The sequence below is a fragment of the Phycodurus eques genome, chromosome 16 (assembly GCF_024500275.1).
Source record: "Phycodurus eques isolate BA_2022a chromosome 16, UOR_Pequ_1.1, whole genome shotgun sequence".
Classification (NCBI taxonomy): Eukaryota; Metazoa; Chordata; class Actinopteri; order Syngnathiformes; family Syngnathidae; genus Phycodurus; species Phycodurus eques.
The window spans coordinates 15,208-34,035 of NC_084540.1; the positions used below are offsets into that span (position 1 = coordinate 15,208).

Below are 18,828 nucleotides of genomic sequence, written 5' to 3' on the forward strand. Positions count from 1 at the left end.
TACGGTTTATTCCTTACTGGATGGATTCGCAAACAACATACAGAACACACTGAGACATTTGACACGCACGCCTGTCCTTGCAATAGTCCATCTGAAAGCAGAGTTTTGTTGGGAAAAGAAGCAAAGTCAGTTTATGACAGAACACCTTTATAGCTCCTCACTCTAAACATTTAATTAATCAACAATTAAGAGAAATGACAACTTCATATTGTGTCAGCTTTGTTGGTCACAATGTATGTAGGGAGAAGCTGCGGCAAACATTTTCATACAAACCGAACAAACTGACATGCGGGTATTAATAAAACTTACTTTTAAGTCAGACACGTTGGAAGCAGCAGCAGTCGCACATTTATCACATCATCAAGTCATTTTAATTTCCAAAGCTTATCTTTGTTACATGACAGAACAACTAGCAACACGCACACACTCGTGCAAACACCCCACATTGCGGAATCATTGTTAACCCCATTAAATTACATTCAAACAATCATTGATAAAATTAAATATACATGAGCTTTCTTTTTAAAACCAATATACACGTTGCAATCACATGTTCAGAACAAGTTGATGATACAATTTCAAAAAGTTACACATTGTAGACAAACATTTTATTTTCATCAATAAGTGATTCATGAGTCTACTTAAGCTTTAGCTTTAAGCTTCAAATGGATAACGTGGTTACCATGGTAACACGTTTGCCCGGCGCATCAGTGGACACAGGAGCAGGAACGCCACAGCCATGGATCACATCGATGGGCGTGCATTTTTACATTACATATTTAATAGTTCATCACAAATACAAATTCATATTCTTCACCTAATTTGACGTAAACGCGTGTACACGCGCATTTCCCTACATCAAGGAGTCTGTAAAGTGCGAGCCCAGACACAGTAAACTTGAAATGAACGCCACATTGCACACACCGCTGGAGTGTGTCGCTCTACTTGGCACAACACCACAAAAGCCTTGAAGGCAAAAAGGCAGCAGCGCACACTGGATGCAGAAACTGCACCCGACGACAGTGGAGCTTGGCGATGCTCGACCGTGAGCGGAAACGAGCATGTTCCTGCACGCGCTATCGTTTAGTATGCCCCTCACAGCAAGCATCAGCTTAGACTAAACCTGCTTATGCAAACGACGAATTTGTCTATTTGGCCAACTTGATTTCTTGATGGATCCAATCGTGTTTATGAACGCACGGGGGGGATGGTTGGGGGGACCTGTGGGTGGTGGGGGATTGGACAGCAAACCCACGAGAGCAAGACGATAAGAACAATTGGGAACAACTGGCAAAGCAAACATTCAAATTGATGCATTACATCTAGAGTCAGCTGATCATGAACCACCCCCATGACCTCTTTAGTTGAGGTCACAACAAACCAAACAAAGTAAAAACCACTTCAGCACCTTGCATGTGCACATCATTATCAGTATTATTATCAGTAGTATTATTAACAGCAGCGGCACAGTGGACGACTGGTTAGAACGTCAGCCTCACAGTTCTGAGGACCCGGATTCAATCCCCGGCCCCGCCTGTGTGGAGTTTCCATGTTCTCCCCGTGCCTGCGTGGGTTTTCTTTGGTCACTCTGGTTTCCTCCCACATCCCAAAAACATGCATGGTAGGTTAATCGACAACTCTAAATTGCCCGTAGGTGTGAATGTGAGTGCGAATGGTTGTTTGTTTGTATGTGCCCTGCGATTGGCTGGCAACCAGTTAAGGGTGTACCCCGCCTCCTGCCCGATGACGGCTGGGATAGGCTCCGGCACGCCCGCGACCCTAGTGAGGAGAAGCGGCTGAGAAAATGGATGGATTATTAACAGCTCGACACACAAATACATTCAATGTTTTTCTTTTCTGTTCAACGTCCAAGATTTCTGCACATCGGCTTCTGGTGTCATTGAAGGTTGCGTGGCGTAGAAACAAGATGTCCACAAAAAGTCTAATTTCAGTCTGAAGGCGGTTTCCATCGTGTTGTTTCTAAAAGATGGCTGTAGTCTGCTGCATACAAGCAACGTGTAGACACTGTTTATGACAAAATGACATAATTATAAGCTCTTTCATGAGCACAGCAGGCCAGTGGAGGAGCAATGCGAGTGACACCGCTTCGAAAAAAAAAGCACAGTAAGGAAACGCAAAACAGCTAATCCTTGCCGCCTACGCCGCAGTCAGGACAGCGGGTGCAGGCAGATAAGACGACGGCATCTCCTCACTCGCGGCGGTCAAGGTTAGGGGCCGGAAAAGATCATCGGTTGCCTGGCGATTCTGCTTCAGGAGTCGTACACTTGACATCCCGTGTTCCTAAAGCGGCACGACCGCAAACGATTACAAACTCCAAATGCGAGCTCGTACAAAAAACACGCTGTGTCCTATAGGTTGGATATCATTGGCGTTGGGTGGAATACTTGCATGTACAAAACCATTACTTTTCAGGAAAACAAAATAACTATGTCTTTATTAACACTGCATCATCAAAGAGCAAGCAATTTACAACGCTGAGTCATTTGTAAGAATAACAGTCCCACGCGGACTGAACAACAGTATCGATAGGTGAAAAAATATTCAATTGAACAGGTTTGGGTAAGTCACTGATGGTGTAGTGGTGCGCTCGCCTGACTTTGGTACGGGCAGCGTAGGTTCAGTTCCCACTAAGTGATGGTGTGAATGTGAGTGTGAATGGTTGTCCCTGTCTATATGTGCCCTGTGACTGACTGGCGACCAGTTCAGGGTGTAGTCCGCCTTTCTCCCAAAGTCAGCTGGGAAAGGCTCCGACGCAGCGCCCCGCGACCTTTACCGGTATAAGCGGTGTTGAAAATGGATGGATTGACGGACTAAATTTGGACATGGAAGATTTTGGCCCGATGCCCGCAATATGTACACTATATACACGTGCGCACAAAAATGATTTCCAAAAGTTCTTCTAAAAACAGTACATCTTTAACAACTGGCCACAACTTTAGGACCAATTATCATTTATAAAATACTTTTTGGATTGAAAATGTCAGAGAGGTATTCATTTAAAAAAAAAAAAAAAAAAAAAACTCACTACACATGCTACTTTGTGTTGAAAACAATCGGAGCTGGCACGCTGACATCTAATTATGTTAATGTTGCAACATACATCGGCAGTGTGCAAGCACGCATGTTCTCAGGACAAAGGCTATTTCGGTGGGTGAGGCTCTCAAAAAGGATAGGAGAATAAATTGGTGGACAATCTGGAAAGGGGGGAAAAGGAATGCTCTGTGAAAGCAGCTTCAAGTAGCTGGCAATGCAGCTGCAAATTATACCTCACCGGGCCGCTAGAGAGAAGCAAAGTAGCCTGCTCAAAACAAGAGTCCAAATTCCAATTTGTCTGCAAGATGACTTTGGGTGTGTTTTATCAGCTGTTCCAACCTGAGAGGGAGCGGTTTAACTTTTGCTTGTGGAGCTTTTCCTTCTCCCTCTTCACCTTGACATGATCTTAAGCTTTATGCTGCTTTTACTACTGGGACGCACCAACCCCTGGATGCACACATAATCACACGTGGCACAACGCACACAAGCACGCACGCCAGGGTGTTTCGCAATCCTTACCTCCTCGGCACAGTGCGTGAGTGGACAGATCCTGTGGATGTCATCCAGTTTGTGGAGCTCAGCACTCAGGCTGTTCAGGGTGAAGCGGAGCCCCTCTTCCTCAGGGAACTCGGACTGAGGAGGATGAGAAGAAGGGTGCGTGAGAGATCATATGGCCAAAAAGTGGCAGCAGCTAGTGGCGAGAGAGGTTACCAGATGTTTTCCATCCAGAAGCATGGTTGTCTCTGCCTGGAGAACTTTGCTGCTGTTGACAATTTCCACGGCTGTGCTGCGACTCCAAAACTGAAAATGAACAACACTGGTTTGAGTGATTTATCCAAAACCTACAAAACATGTATTTTTGGGAATTAAAGTCAAACATTTGGGGTTAGTGCTACATCAAAAGCAGAGTTGTGGCGCACTTTTCTTTTTAAATCCATGACATGTCAGGCCACATGTTCTCTGGACTACAGGAAAGTAGTCCTGTACCATTCGTCGAGCCCTGCGCTCACTTTATCCGCGTACTATCAGAATATGGTACTAAAAATGGTATGAAATTCACACAACACACTGTAAAAGCGCTGTAAAAGCTGTATCACGGGTTAGGGTTAGGGTTAGCTAACCCGGACCCATCTGCCTACACCTGGTGCCCCTACCTCAGGGCTGGACAGCTTGGCCTTGGTCAGCACCGTGGCGCTGGCGTTGACAGCGTGTGCCAGCTCCTGCTCCACCAGCTTGTGGTCTTGGCGGCCTCGCGGATCCTGGGGAGGAGTGAAAATAGGAAGCGATGATATATCAATTGTTATAATAAAAACAATGATATGTCAAGTTAGGACATCTTTCTGTGGGATATACATTGATTTATATGGACATGACAAAACTTTTTCCCATTATGGGGTTAATGTCTACATTGAAACACTAAATGTTAGTAGTGTAAAAAGAAAAGTAAATACAATGATGAGCAGAGGTTATATAAGGATGTGCACTCAGTTTAGCTCAATTCGAGTTGGTTCACCGGAGTGCGAACATCGCGAACCTGGTGTGCTGTGACTGTCTGCCATTGGACCTGAGGAATGCTCAAGGAGCCAAAACGTTGTCTAGGCACACAGAATTGGACCGGAAGTCACAGCCTATTTCAGATTTGGCCATTTTTTGAGTTTTTTTGGGTTTAATGAAAAATATGTTTTTTTTTAATTATATAAAAAGACATTATCAAGATCTAACCTAATAAATAGCACAATTGAAAACAACCATTATTATTTATATAGCAAAGGCGAATCCATTACAATTAATAAATAAATAAATATTACTGGCTAAAATATAAATATACACATAAATTAAAAACACAAAAATGTGGAATGGACAGTGGACCCAAGTCTACTATGGACGACGACGCCAACAGGCGCGTCACCGGGAACGGGAGGACGGAGGGGAGCGTTGGGGGAAGGACCGTGCACCTCCCTCCCGATCCTGGAAGGGGGATTATATCCCTGTGTCCGGGAGAGGGAGGTCTCGGTTCCCCTCACCGAACCCTTCATTCCCCTCACCTAACCCTTCATTCCCCTACCCTAACCACTAACCCTAATTCACACTAACCCTTATAAAGATAAATAATTGAATAAGAATAAATAAATTACTTATGAGAAAATCTTATGAACATTACGATCAATTAGGGGACAACAATAAAAACCAAGCATAGGATTCAGATTAAGACATTAAAACAGGAAAGGGAACTAATGGGTGCATAAAAACAATTAAAAAATTATTTCAATTTATAGGACATTTAAAACACTATAAAATTACATAAAATGGTAAATATGTTCCTAAAAAGATGATAGGATAAAAATACAGATTACAGGGATTGAAATTATATATAGTGCATATAGTTCTTATTAAAAAAAGAAAAAAACTAAATAACTAAAAAAAAAACACAGTAAAACTATAAAAACTGTAAAACACATTAAAAAACAAAACCAGTTAAAATATATTAATAAGGTTAACATTTTTGGTTAAAATGGTATAAATACAGTTAAAATAGAGGTTATTTAATGGTTATAGATAATAAAAGACAACAACATAGGGTTAATTTGAAGTTGTGTTACTTTTAACACAAGTTAAAATGTTGTAAAAAGAGCAGCATATAAAAGGCTGACAAGCCCAGAGGCCTCAGTTTTGTTTTGGATTTCGGAGGGAGAACATCACCAAAGAGTATAGCTGCTTCGCTGTTGTTGTTTTATTAAAAGAAAGTGTGCCGCGACCTGAAGAAGGCCCTTACAGGCCGAAACGTTGTCAGGGCACACGCATAATAGGTTGTTATAGGTTTTTTGGTTTGAATTGCGGATTGTTTTGTTTTATTCACTTTTTGTTTTGTTTCTTTCATTCTAATACATTATAAATTGATACCTAAACTAATAAATAAGAAACAACAAAAATAAAGATTACTTAAATAGCCAAGGCGAACTCAAATAAAGGAGGCAAATATCATGGAAGGGTAGGGGTTGGACAGAGGTCCCCTATGGGCGGGGCCGCCAGTCCACATACCCCAGGGATTGGAACCAGAGTGACGGGAGGCGGAACCATGGGTGGATGGACCGTGAACCATCCTTTCCTACAGGAAGAGGGGGCAATGTCCCCAATTCCTGATGGGGAAGAGTTCAGTTCCCCAAACCTAACCCTAACCAACAACAAAAAAGAAAACACACCGTGTATTTAGTGTATTCATGTTTATCATCACATTAATCACAAACATGCAGTATACAAAAATGGTGTTGAAGACAGGCTAACACGACTTCAAAAATATTTACAACAGTGTTAGAATATAGAAACTTCAAACCCATTTGAAGTACATACAAAACCCATCAAATGAAGGAATATGTTGGACATTAAATTAAATACATTATAACACATGACCAACAGACTTCTTTAACCCTTATATACTGTTAATTTTACAGGCACACAGTACTATATTGACCCAGACCCTGAATTATGGTTGGGCATCGATAATCAATTGGAACCGGGACTAACGTTCCAGTTCTCCCGGAACCGTTCAAATGTAAAAATTTCAGTTCCCAGTTTCGATGCGTAGTCCTCCAGCCGCAAAGAAGTAGCAAAGAGCAACAAAGAAGCGGCGCAAACCAATGAAGAAGAACGCGCACAATGCCATGCTTGTGCCCAACGGCAGTGGCCAAAAACAAAAGTGTGTCTTAACTTTCTGTCATGTGTGTGTGTGTTCCGGGTTTTGTCTTCCCCTCCCTGTTTCACACACACACCTGCTCCTGTGAGCAATCTTCACCACCTGTGCCTCGTTCACCCTAATTACCTATTGTATTTAACCTCGTGTCTCATTCCCTCTCGGTGCCAGTTCGTTGTACCTTGTCGTCACGTTCCAGCATTTCTTGTCACAGACTCACAGTAAGACTTGACCCTGTTCCGATTATCGACCTTGCCTCATGTTTTTGGATACTGTTTCCTTTCTTGGATTGCCTGCCTGCCTATCCTCTGTTCCGTTCATGACACTTTCTGAAAATACATGACCAGTCACCTTAGTGCAACACTTGGAAAAACATTACATTGTGCAAAGGAGGCTTTCATGATGTGTAGCATATGATGCGCTCCGACACACCACACGGAGCTTCAGTGAAGTCAACTGTCAGTCGAATTGGGTGACTGAAACAATAAAATACGTATAAGTCTATGCCAACACTGAGGCAGCTAACAAGGTAAACAGTGGCTTGTATTTTTGCACTGATGGTTTTTAGCGTTGGTTTTAACCCTTTTTGGAGTTCTTATAGGGGTTGCTGGAGGGCACTCCCACTGGGGACTCCATTGCTCAGCTGGAGGACTTCAATGCTCACGTGGGCAATGACAAACCGGCACCAACCACCTGGAAGGGCGTGATTGAGAGGAACAGCCCCCCCGATCAGAACCCGAGCAGTGTTCTGTTATTGGACTTCTGTGTTCATCACGGATTGTCCATAACGAACACCATGTTCAAGCATAAGGGTGTTCACACGTGCACTTGGCACCAGGACACCATAGTTCAATGATCGAATTTGTGGTCTTGTCATCGGACTTGCGGCCGCGTGTCCTGACCACTCGGGTGAAGAGAGGGGCGGAGCTGTCAACTGATCACCACCTGGTGGTGAGTTGGATCCGATGGTGGGGGAAGATGCCGGTCTGACGTGGCAGGCCCAAACATATTGTAAGGGTCTGATGGGAACGTCTGGCAGAATCCCGTCAGAAGGAGTTTCAACTCCCATCTCCGATGGAACTTTGCTCATGTTCCAGGGGAGGCAGGGGAAATTGAGTCCGCATGGACCATGTTACACACCTCCATTGCCGAGGCAGCCAACCGGAGCTGTGGCCATAAGGTGGTTGGTGCTTGTTTGGCAGCAATGCCCAAACCCGTTGGTGGACACCAATGGTGAGGGATGCCGACAAGCTGAAGAAAGAGTACTATCAGGCCTCTGGGACTCTTAAAGCAGCTGATGGGTACCGGCTGGCCAAGCAGAATACAGCTATGGTGGTCGCTGAAGAAAAGATTCAGGGATGGGAGGAGTTCAGGGAGGCCATGGAGAAAGACTTCCAGACGGCTTCGCGGAAAATCTGGTCCGCCACCTCAGGAGGGGGAAGCAGTGCACCGTCAACACTGTGTATAGTGGGGATGGGGCGCTGGTGACCTCGACTCAGGACGTTGTGAGGAGGTGGGGAGAATATTTCGAAGACCTCCTCAATTCCACCGACACGTCTTCCCATGAGGAAGCAGAGTCTGGGGTCTCTGAGGCAGGCTCTCGTATCTCTGGGGTTGAGGTCACCGAGGTGGTTAAAAAGCTCCTCGGTGGCAAGGCCCCAGGGGTGGATGAGATTCGCCCGGAGTTCTTAAAGGCTCTGGATGTTGTGGGGCTGTCCTGGTTGACACACCTCTGCAACATCGGGGACAGTGCCTCTGGACTGGCAGACTGAGGTGGTGGTCCCCTTTTTTAAGAAGGGGTACTGCAGACTGTGTTCCAACTACAGGGGGAATCACACTCCTCAGCCTCCCTGGTAAGGTCTATTCAGCAGTGCTGGAGAGGGGGATCCGTCAGGTAAGTTGAATCTCAGATTCAGGAGTAGCAGAATGGTTTTCATCCTGGGTGTGGAACAGTGGACCAGTTCTCTACACCCTCGGCTTGGAGAAGGCGTTCGACTGTCTCCCTCGGGGAGTCCTGTGGGGGTTGCTTCTGGAGTATCGGGTACCGAACCCCCTGATACGGACTATTCGGTCCCTGTACGACCGGTGTCAGAGTTTGGTCCGCATTGCCGACAGTAAGTCGGACTCGTTTCCGGTGAGGGTTGGACTCCGCCAAGGCTGCCCTTTGTCATCGATTCTGTTCATAACTTTTATGGACAGAATTTCTAGGTCCAGCCGGGGTTTAGATGGGGTCCGGTTTGGTGGCCTCAGTATTGCATCTCTGCTTTTTGCAGATGATGTGGTTCTGTTGGCTTCATCAAGCCGTGATCTCCAACTCTCACTGGAGCGGTTCGCAGTCCAGTGTGAAGCGGCTGGGATGAGAATCAGCACCTCCAAATCTGAGACCATGGTCCTCAGTCGGAAAAGGGTGGTGTGCCCTCTACTGGTCGGGGATGAGATCCTGCCCCAAGTGGAGGAGTTCGAGTATCTTGGGGTCTTGTTCACAAGTGAGGGAAGAATGGAACGGGAGATCGACAGGCAGATGGGTTAAGTGTCTGCAGTGATTCAGACTTTGTATCGGTCCGTTGTGGTGCAGAAGGAGCTAAGCCGAAAGGCGAAGCTCTCAATTTACCGGTCGATCTAGGTTCTTCATCTATGGCCACCAGCTGTGGGTTGTGACCAAAAGAACAAGATCCCAGATACGAGCGGCCATAATGAGTTTCCTCCGTAGGGTGTCCGGGCTCTCCATTAGCAATAGGGTGACAAGCTTGGTCATCAGGGAGGATCTCAGAGTAGAGCCGCTGCTCCTCCGCATTGAGAGAAGCCAGATGAGGTGGCTGGGGCATCTGATTCGGATGCCTCCCGGACACCTCCCTGGTGAGGTGTTTCTGGGCACGTCCCACCGGGAGGAGACCCCGCGGACGACCCAGGACACGTTGGAAAGACTATGTCTCTCGGCTGGCCTGGGAACGCCTCTGGATCCCCCCGGAAGAGCTGGATGAAGTGGCTGGGGAGAGGGAAGTTTGGGCATCCCTGCTAAAGCATGTACCCCCGCGCCCCGACCTCGGATAAGCGGTAGAAAATGGATGGATGGATGGATGGATATAGTTTTTACATTTATTTTAGTCTTCCAATCAACATAAGCGGCGAACGACAAAAAAAAAAAAAGCAAAAAAAAAAATAAAAAGCTTAACATTGATCTAAAATGTCACCGTAGCAACTTTACATCACAATGAATTGGGACAAAATTCACATAAACACTGTCTCACAATATCACAAACACTAACATTGTGCCTCATCGGTAAAACAAGTCAAGTTAAACTTGCACATATAAACCATTTTACGTGATGAAACATAATACAGTTGCAGCTATATAGCATTGTTAAAATAACTATTTTGCTTCTCAGCTGCAAAATAACTATTTTAACAATGCTACCAGTGAAGTCAACTCTCAATCAACTGGGTGAGTGAAACAATGAAATAAAACAGTTAATTTTTAACAAAGCTATATTTAACTTTCAACTGAAACATTAATGAATATTAAGTCAATTAGGGTTAGTTCCACACACGCTGCCTTTTAGCTCATAGGTTTGATATTGATGCTGGTTATAAAGAACCTCGAGTCAAATGTTCATTTTAGTCTATGCTGCGGGCTGCTAAGAAAACGGATGTTTAGAATTTGGACACCCTTTATTTAAACCATGCAAACCTTTTTGACCAAGCCCGCTAAAAGAATTGGAATAGAGATTCGTTTGGATCCGGAATTGAACTAAGAAACCAGAATCGGAACCGGAATCGCTCAAATTCAAACGATGCTCAACCGTACCCTGAATATCATCATATTCATTTTAAATTATGAACTAAACTCTTTTCAAAATGTATTAATAGCCTATCTGACAATTAGATGATCAATCCTCAATCACTGGTTCATATTAAACAAAGTTCATTTTTTGTTTTACACCACTCATCTTTGGATAAAAAAAACAAACAATGTGAAGTCTTATTTCTGTATGACATTTGTTGATTTTAATTTGAGATTCCCCATGACCCTTCAAAGGCCAACCAACATGTGCCTGTTTCTGTGGGAACTTGTGCAAAAGCAGTGGCAACACTGACAGTTCTCTGGACTGGTTCAAACTCCCCCATGAACCTCCTCCCTACAGTCCCATAAAAAATCAACACATCCGTGAATTGGACTCTTTTACTCTTTGAGATACTCCAATTGTCGGGATGTTTTCAAGCTCCCTCTTGAACACTGTTTCCACTCCCCCGTTAAAAAAAAAAAACATTTATGGCCTGTACAGTTTCAAGATTCTCACGATTACAACCACTTTCTTTGATTTAATACACACTGATCAATGTAAAATCAATTTTACCCTGAACAGCCTCAGTGAACACAAACTTTGTTTTGTAGCACTTGTACAAAACAATGCCCTTCTTAAATATTTTCATTTTTGTGTATTTTGGATCGCTTTAGGAAAGTCGTCATATTTCAGGGTGCAATAAACAGAGTATTTTTATATAATTTTTATAGCTGTCAAATTTGATGCGACCAGTGTGTAATGGTTAACATTGGAGTTGTTTCTTATGTTCTCACACCAATTTTGCCCAAAATACACAGTTTCACTAAAACAGTGATAAATGATGATAACAGATCATAATCCTGCTTTTCAACTGCAAGAAATTATTATTATTATTTTTTTTTTTTTAAGTGTTCGGTAAAAGTGATAAGATTTTGCTTTGCAACAGTGTCTACTACATCATTGATGATATACGGTCCAGTATAAAGTACGTTTTGAGAGTCTGAATGAAACAATACTTTGTTTGCACCCTTCACATCATATTAATATAACAATGGTCAACAACACAATTTTTTTTAGCTGATATAGAAGCATTTTGATGTGCTGAATCTAAATATCACAATATCACATTATCACATTTTGCTCAATCAGGTCAACGTTTTGATCTATGGCCTAGTTTTTAAAATGTTTTTATTTACATGTACAGGTATTTCCACTTTATATCACGGGGTTCTCAACCTAAGGGTGTGGGAGGCGTGGGGAGGGTGCGAGTCCTTCCAGATGGAAGGTTACTTACTTTTATCAATGTCTACAGTTCAATTTACAATAAGCAAAGATTGTAACATTTGATTAATAGATTTTTTCACCCCCTCTTAAAAATCTCTGTGATGAGAAATATGAACAGAAATGCCCCATTAATGCTACAAAAGTGTAATCAATTTCGTAAAAAAATCAGATTAAAAATCATTTTAGCATTAAAATCTGACCTAAACAAGAGCAACTGACTGGTGTCATTTTCAAATTCAGCAATGCAAAATTGTTCTAAATCAGCTGAAAAAACAGACAAGTTGCAAAATATTTTTGTAACACAGTGTAATAATTTACACTCTTGTTTCGTTAACACATTCTGTACCTCTATATCTCTTTAATCAATATACTGTGGTCAGATATTGAGATTTGTCTTGTGTATGTTGTTTAACATTTGATCTCCAGGATTGAGGGGTTATGGTCAAGAATGGCCAAAATTATTTTGTCCATGTATTTCCTCAAACGGAAGTTGTTCTCCTCCTCTGCTTTCAAAGCATCAACTAGCTGAAAAAGAACAAGCATAATAGTAAAACTACAATGAATGGCAATCACATAAAGGAAGAAAGCAAACAAACCTCGTCCCTTGACGCATTGTCAATCTCAGCAGCCAGACACTGGACCTTTGAGTGGCAGGAAAACAGGCTCTTGGCCTCATACAAACTCAGACTTAGAATCTGAGCATTCAAGTCATCATTCTGATCTCGCAATTTATGGTTTTCCTGTGGAAGCACACAATCGACAGTTCCTTTCAAAGAGTATTCCAGTTGAGATGTTATTGTTGTTAAATATTTTTAATTACTTAGGCTCAAAAGCAAATTTACATTTGATCCTGCTGTACAGTCCACACTTTTCACAGTGTTTCTAACAAAAAAAAAACATTATTGCTGGTAAAGTTAGATGTTTACATAGCTCCTCTTTGATATCACCTTAACAACTCTCATTAATTGAAATTGGAAGTCCATGGATAATATCTGCCTGGATCTTATTTGAGGATGCAAGTTGCCTGGATCGTATTTGAGGATGCAAGCATTGCCTCCCAGAGTTGCTGTTAGGAGGTATAAAGCCACCCACCCTCATAAATCATCCTTTTAAAGATGCTCCTTCCCAATATGGTTCAGTTCAGTGGATGATACCATGAGTCTTTCTCCTTTTATACTAATTATGCATGTTTTTGTCACTGTGTGTCCTTTTCATCTTTGTTTTGTCTTATTTCATATTCCACATGGTGCATCACACCCCTTTTAGCTTCATGATATAAGTCATGAAACTGTAGGTCTGATATCTTCCGAAGTGGGCTGGTTAATATTACAGTATAAAACTGCATATTCTTTCGTAAGGTTTTTACCAGTCATGCTATCAACCATAAGTGCATGCAGGTAAAAAAAAAGAAGCAAGTACAGAATGAAATTGAAGGGAATATAGAATACTTTATATTCTAACATGTAATTCTAACTAGTTTGGAAGAAAATGTGTATTGTAGTATAGGAGTATATTGCAGGAAGGCCCCAATCGGGGGGTATTTGGCCCCCATCAGGGGGTATTTGGAGACAGATGTCAAGGAAGAAAGGAACTGCAGGGGAGCCACTATAAACACTCAATGCAGGAGACACCTAGAGGCGGCGTCTGGAGCCAGATCAGATAGTCATCATTCTGCCGAACAACGATGTCAGATGACGGAACAATCAGACGACAGTGATTCCATACTGGCCTGTTTGAAACATTGTATAAGTATGGGGTAGAATCAGAATCATAATTATTTCGACTACTTTATCTGCTAAGGATAAGATAGGGTAGTTACGAACCCAGAGCTCTGCAAAATGTATAGACTCCTCTGTCAGGAATAAATTGGTTGGTTTTTATACATTGTTGTGAACGAAGTTCTTTCACGAAAACAAGCACGTGTGGAACCACGGGAGTAATAAGGGATTTTAAAACACAGGTTCCTTCAAAATGTAGAAGCACCAGGACTCTTCCTGGTGCTGGCTCCCAGTCTAAACTGAGTGATGGGGCACATGGGCCTTAGTCGGGGACGTGACCAAGAACTTGGTCACTCTGTCAGAGCCCCTGCACTCCTTGGTGGAAAGAGGAGAACCTTCAAGGAGGACAACCATCTCTGCCGCAATCCTCGAATCAGGCCTGTAGTACCATTCAGATGTAAGCCACTCCTTTGATAAAAGGCACATGGCAGCCTGCCCGGCCGGTATTTTCCCCAAAGTCACTTGAAAGACTCTCGGACCATGAGAGACAAAATTCTCGATGATACAAGATGATATAACATGATACAAAAATTTAGGTCTTTAGGTGTGGATGCCAGACGTCATGTTTAGAGGAAACCAGGCACTCAACATTCTTGAAATGTATTTGTGACTCACTTGACATGCTGGAATTTTGCCACAGTAACTTGCTTGAAACTTGAAAGATAAGACTTACTTAAAACTCGTACATTGTGACTTAGTCCCACATCTGCAAATAGGTCCCCCTAATTCAGTGATTCCCAACCAGTGTGCTGTGGCACATTAGTGTGCCATGAGCGCTCTTCAGGTGTGCCGTGGGAAATTATCAAATTTTACTTAATTGCTCAAAAAATTATGTTTACAAGAAATAATGTATCTATGTATACCAGTGAGGCATAGTGACAGACAGAACAAATGAATGGTCTTCTATTAGAGGGCAGGAAGTATATACAGTAATTAATTTATCCACTTTTTGTGACATTTGTTTGTTGGTGTGCCGTGAGATTTTTCAACTCTAAAATATTTGCCTTGGCTCCATAAAGGTTGGAAATCACTGCCCTAGTTATTTAGCACTGTGGAATGTGACATTGATAACTTGCTATACAGCAATTAACATGCAGAGGTGGGTAGCCAAATATTGTACTCGAGTAAGAGTACTGTTACTTTAGAATAATATGACTCAAGTAAAAGTAGTCATCCAAATATTTACTTGAGTAAGAGTAACAAAGTACTCAATGAAAAAACGACAAGTAAAGAGTAACTTCAGATTAAAAAAAAAAAAAAAATGGTTAGCACATCCACCTCACAGTCCTAAAGTCATGGGTTCAAAGCTGGCCCCTGCCTGACTGAAGCGCTGTGAATATTTTCTAGATGCATTGCAAGATTCTCCTCACCAACACCAACCTACAGCTAATAACAGCTACACAAAATGTGTAGAAATGAAAGCGCAACATCTGCTTGTGTAAGAACCTGTTTAAATTTTTTCACATCCTGTTCCATTTCGATCTCTCGAGGCTTGGTATTGTGTTCCGAAAGGCTCTTGCCCTTTCCAGGATGCTCCATTTCCATCCTAAAGAGCTGCAAATAGTCCAGTTCTCTGCGGAGATCATCAATTAGCTGTAGTTGGAATTAAGACTACATTACATATCTGAAATGTCTGTTGACAAATTTTCTATTACGTGGAGCACTTACCTCTTTCATAGCATTCTTTTCCTTATGAAACTCACGGCGGTTGTGCCAAAGTTTTTCAACTATCTTCCTATATAGGTCCGCCTCATCTTTTAGCCTCAGGCTTGTGTCCTCCAACTTGTCCATCTTCTTCTGCTTTTCCTAAAGAATTAGGCAAAATGAATACCAAATGAAAAAAAAAAAAAAAAAAAATGTCCAAATCAATAACAACATGAGGATGTAACATTATAGCAACAATTTGAACAATTTCAATACTGTATGTAGTTATGGGAATAGTGCATAATGATACTGATATAGAGAAGAGAATGAGAAGAGGACTGTATAAGGCTGGCTTTAGAATATTCTTTACTGTTCAAGAGGCCTGATCTCAACAGAGCTCAACAGCACAGAGCATACATTTCAATTCCTGAAGACTAAAGTGCAGACAGCATGACCTACAAACATGCAGCGACTTAAGGTTACAGCAGTGAAGGCCTGGAAAAGTATCTCCATCAGGAACTCAGAATTGCATTGTGTCCATTGGCTCAGATTTCAGACAGACAGTCATTAAATGCCAATGGTTTTCAAGTATCAAAATTATGATCATGTTTAGAATTATGTCAGTTTACCCAAAACACTTTTAGCCCATGAAAATGGGAGCACCCTAAAATGGCTATAATTTCTCAATGGTAAGTGCCATGTTTTGGTGAAAGGTCAATCTTCAACTGTACTTTTCAATCACATAAAACATTTAAAATCAAAATCTGTTGTGGCATTGTAAGAAGGCAAAGTCAGGAAAATGCATACCATACTTCTGGAGTCTTCAATCAACCTACCACGCATGTATTTGGGATATGGGAGGAAACCGGAGTGCCTGGAGAAAACCCACGCAGGCACGGGGAGACCATGCAAACTCCACACAGGCGGGGCCGGGATTTGAACCCCAGTCCTCAAAACTGTGAGGCAGACGTGCTAACCAGTCGTTCACCGTGCCTGCCTCACTAAATTAATTTAAAAAATAAAATAAAATAAAAACACCCGAGAGAAAAAGGGCACTTTTTCTTCAGCAAGAAAAAGAGCAGGGGCTCAAGCCTCCTGTGATGTCTGTGTGTGCATATGCCTGCTCGTAAGTCAAGGTACTACTGAATTGACTTATCACAAGGGATACAATAAATACAACTCACCTGGTCCAGTTTCTCGGCGTGAGACTTGAGCCTGTGCACATTAGTCTTCATTTCTCCATTCTCTTCCTCCAACTGCTGTATCCTATGCATGTAAACAAATACAGGCCAGTAAATGCATTACGTTATTTATTTTTGTGTGTCAAAATGAGAAAACATGGTGGCAATAAATAGAAATAAAATATGCCTCACAACGATCACTGCATCCACCCAATGTTACACCCTCTGATAGTTCATCCTTTTTTTCTCTCTCTTCTGCTGTATCTGTGTTGTCTGTCATTTGTGTTCACTTCCCACTCTTCACCTTCACTTTGTTTACCTATGTGTTTGTTACATTTTCACCATGGTGTGCACACAATAAGTCTGAATCACTTTCTTCCTCTTCTGCTGTTCTCCAATGTCTGTACTTAAGACAAAACCATACCACAACCATGCATATACTCAATATAGAAACATGGAATGTATGTGGCTTTCATATATAATCAAAACAAATCAGAACGCTTAGTCTCCTGATAAGAATTAAGTGCTTTGTTAGAAACACACCTAACTCAGAAAACAATGATAAAATACAGTATTTTCATCCTCTTTGCATGGGAGGCAAAATGTTGTATCAATCTTAGTCAACAAAAATATCCCATTTACCCACAACACCTACTTGGAACCAAACGGAAGAGTTATAATAATTAAAGCTTCCATTAACCATACAATGTTTACTTTGGCTAACATTTATGGGTCCAATAATGATGACCCATCCTTTTTTTACATGTACAAGACCAGACCACAAACATCACAGGTGGCTGATCAGGCATCTGGCAACTCAAGAAATAGGCACTCAACTGAATTAATCAAATAATGCATGAATGACCTTGGTCTTGGCGAGAGTGAAAGAAAGATAAACCACCTGCAAACCTCAATTCCAATGAAGTTGGGACATTGTGTAAAACTTAAATAAAACTGGAAACAAAAATTTGCAAATCCTTTTTAACCAACTATCTTTTTCTTTTCCTTTCGGCTTGTCCTGTTAGAGGTCACCACAGGGTGTCATCCTTTTCCTTGTAAGCCCATCTCCTGCGTCCTCCTCTGCAACAGCAACGGCCCTCATGTCTTCCATGACTACATCCATCAACCATCTCTTTGGTCTTCCTCTAGCTCTCTTGCCTGGCAGCTCCATCCTCATCATCCTTTTACAGATATACTCATTCTCGCTCCTCTGGATGTGTCCAAACCATCGACGTCTGCTCTCTCGAACTTTGTCTCCAAAACATCTAACCTTGGCTGTACCTCTGATGAGCTCATTTCTAATCTTATCCAACATGCTACCTCCGAGACAGAACCTCAACATCTTAATTTCTGCCACCTCCAGCTCTGCTTCCTGTTGTCTCTTCAGTGCCACTGTCTCGAATCTGTACATCATGGCTGGCCTGACCACTGTCTTATAAACTTTGCCCTCCATCCTAGCAGAGGCTCTTCTGTCACACAACACACCTGACACTTTCCTCCACCCGTTCCAACCTGCTTGGAACCTTTTCTTCACTTCCTTACCACACCATCATCGCTCTGGACTGTTGACACCAAGTATTTAAAGTCCTCTACCCTCGCTATCTTTTCTCCCTGTAGCCTAACTCTTCCCCCTCCACTCCTCTCATTCATGCACATATATTCTGTCTTACTTCGGCTAATCTTCATTCCTCTCCTTTCCAGTGATAACCAGTATCAATATCCAACCTATGAACTAAAAGGCAATGTGTGTGGAACTAACCCAATTGAATTAATATTAATTAATTAATATTGCAGCTAAAAGTTAATATATCCATCCATCCATTTTCTGAGACGCTTCTCCTCACTAGGGTCGCGGGCGTGCTAGAGCCTATCCCAGCCATCATCGGGCAGGAGGCGGGGTACACCCTGAACGGGTTGCCAGCCAATCGCAAGGCACTTACAAACAAACAACCATTCGCACTCACATTCACACCTACGGGCAATTTAGAGTTGTCAATTAACCTACCATGTATGTTTTTTGGGATGTGGGAGGAAACCGGAGTGCCCGGATAAAACCCACCCAGGCACGGGGAGAACATGCAAACTCCACACAGGCGGGACCGGGGATTGAACTCCGGTCCTCAGAACCGTGAGGCTGACGCTCTAACCAGTCGGTCACTGTGCCGCCAAGTTAAATATAGCATTGTTAAAATAGTTCTTTTAACTGTTTTAACTATTTTATTTTATTGTTTCACTCACCCAGTTGACTTCACTAATAGCATTGTTACAATAGTTATTTTAACAATGCTGTATCGCTGCCACTGTATTCTGTTTCATCACGTCAAATGGTTTATAGGTGCAAGTTTTAACTTGACTCCTTGTTTTAAGCTTGTAGCCTTTTATTTTGAAGGGTACGCACCGGAACGCAACATTTTGGC

General features: G+C 42.4%; 2 protein-coding genes across 2 annotated transcripts in view; both read right to left on the reverse strand.

The window, feature by feature from the left end:
* Nucleotides 1-102: 102 nt before the first annotated feature.
* Nucleotides 103-5,090, reverse strand: LOC133415046 (diacylglycerol kinase eta-like). Its single transcript, XM_061700853.1, has 5 exons — nucleotides 4,953-5,090; nucleotides 4,209-4,313; nucleotides 3,766-3,855; nucleotides 3,574-3,687; nucleotides 103-2,301 (listed from the first exon to the last, which is right to left on the reverse strand). The coding sequence occupies exons 1-5, from the start codon at nucleotides 5,088-5,090 to the stop codon at nucleotides 2,158-2,160; spliced, it is 591 nt and encodes a 196-aa protein (XP_061556837.1). The 3' UTR covers nucleotides 103-2,157.
* Nucleotides 5,091-9,878: 4,788 nt separating this feature from the next.
* Nucleotides 9,879-18,828, reverse strand: part of rab11fip4a (RAB11 family interacting protein 4 (class II) a) — a 29,321-nt gene continuing 20,371 nt past the window's right edge. The window contains 5 exon segments of the mRNA XM_061700457.1: nucleotides 9,879-12,333; nucleotides 12,405-12,548; nucleotides 15,033-15,179; nucleotides 15,255-15,392; nucleotides 16,415-16,496. Of these exon segments, the coding sequence (XP_061556441.1) occupies nucleotides 12,217-12,333; nucleotides 12,405-12,548; nucleotides 15,033-15,179; nucleotides 15,255-15,392; nucleotides 16,415-16,496 (628 nt within the window). The 3' untranslated portion in view covers nucleotides 9,879-12,216.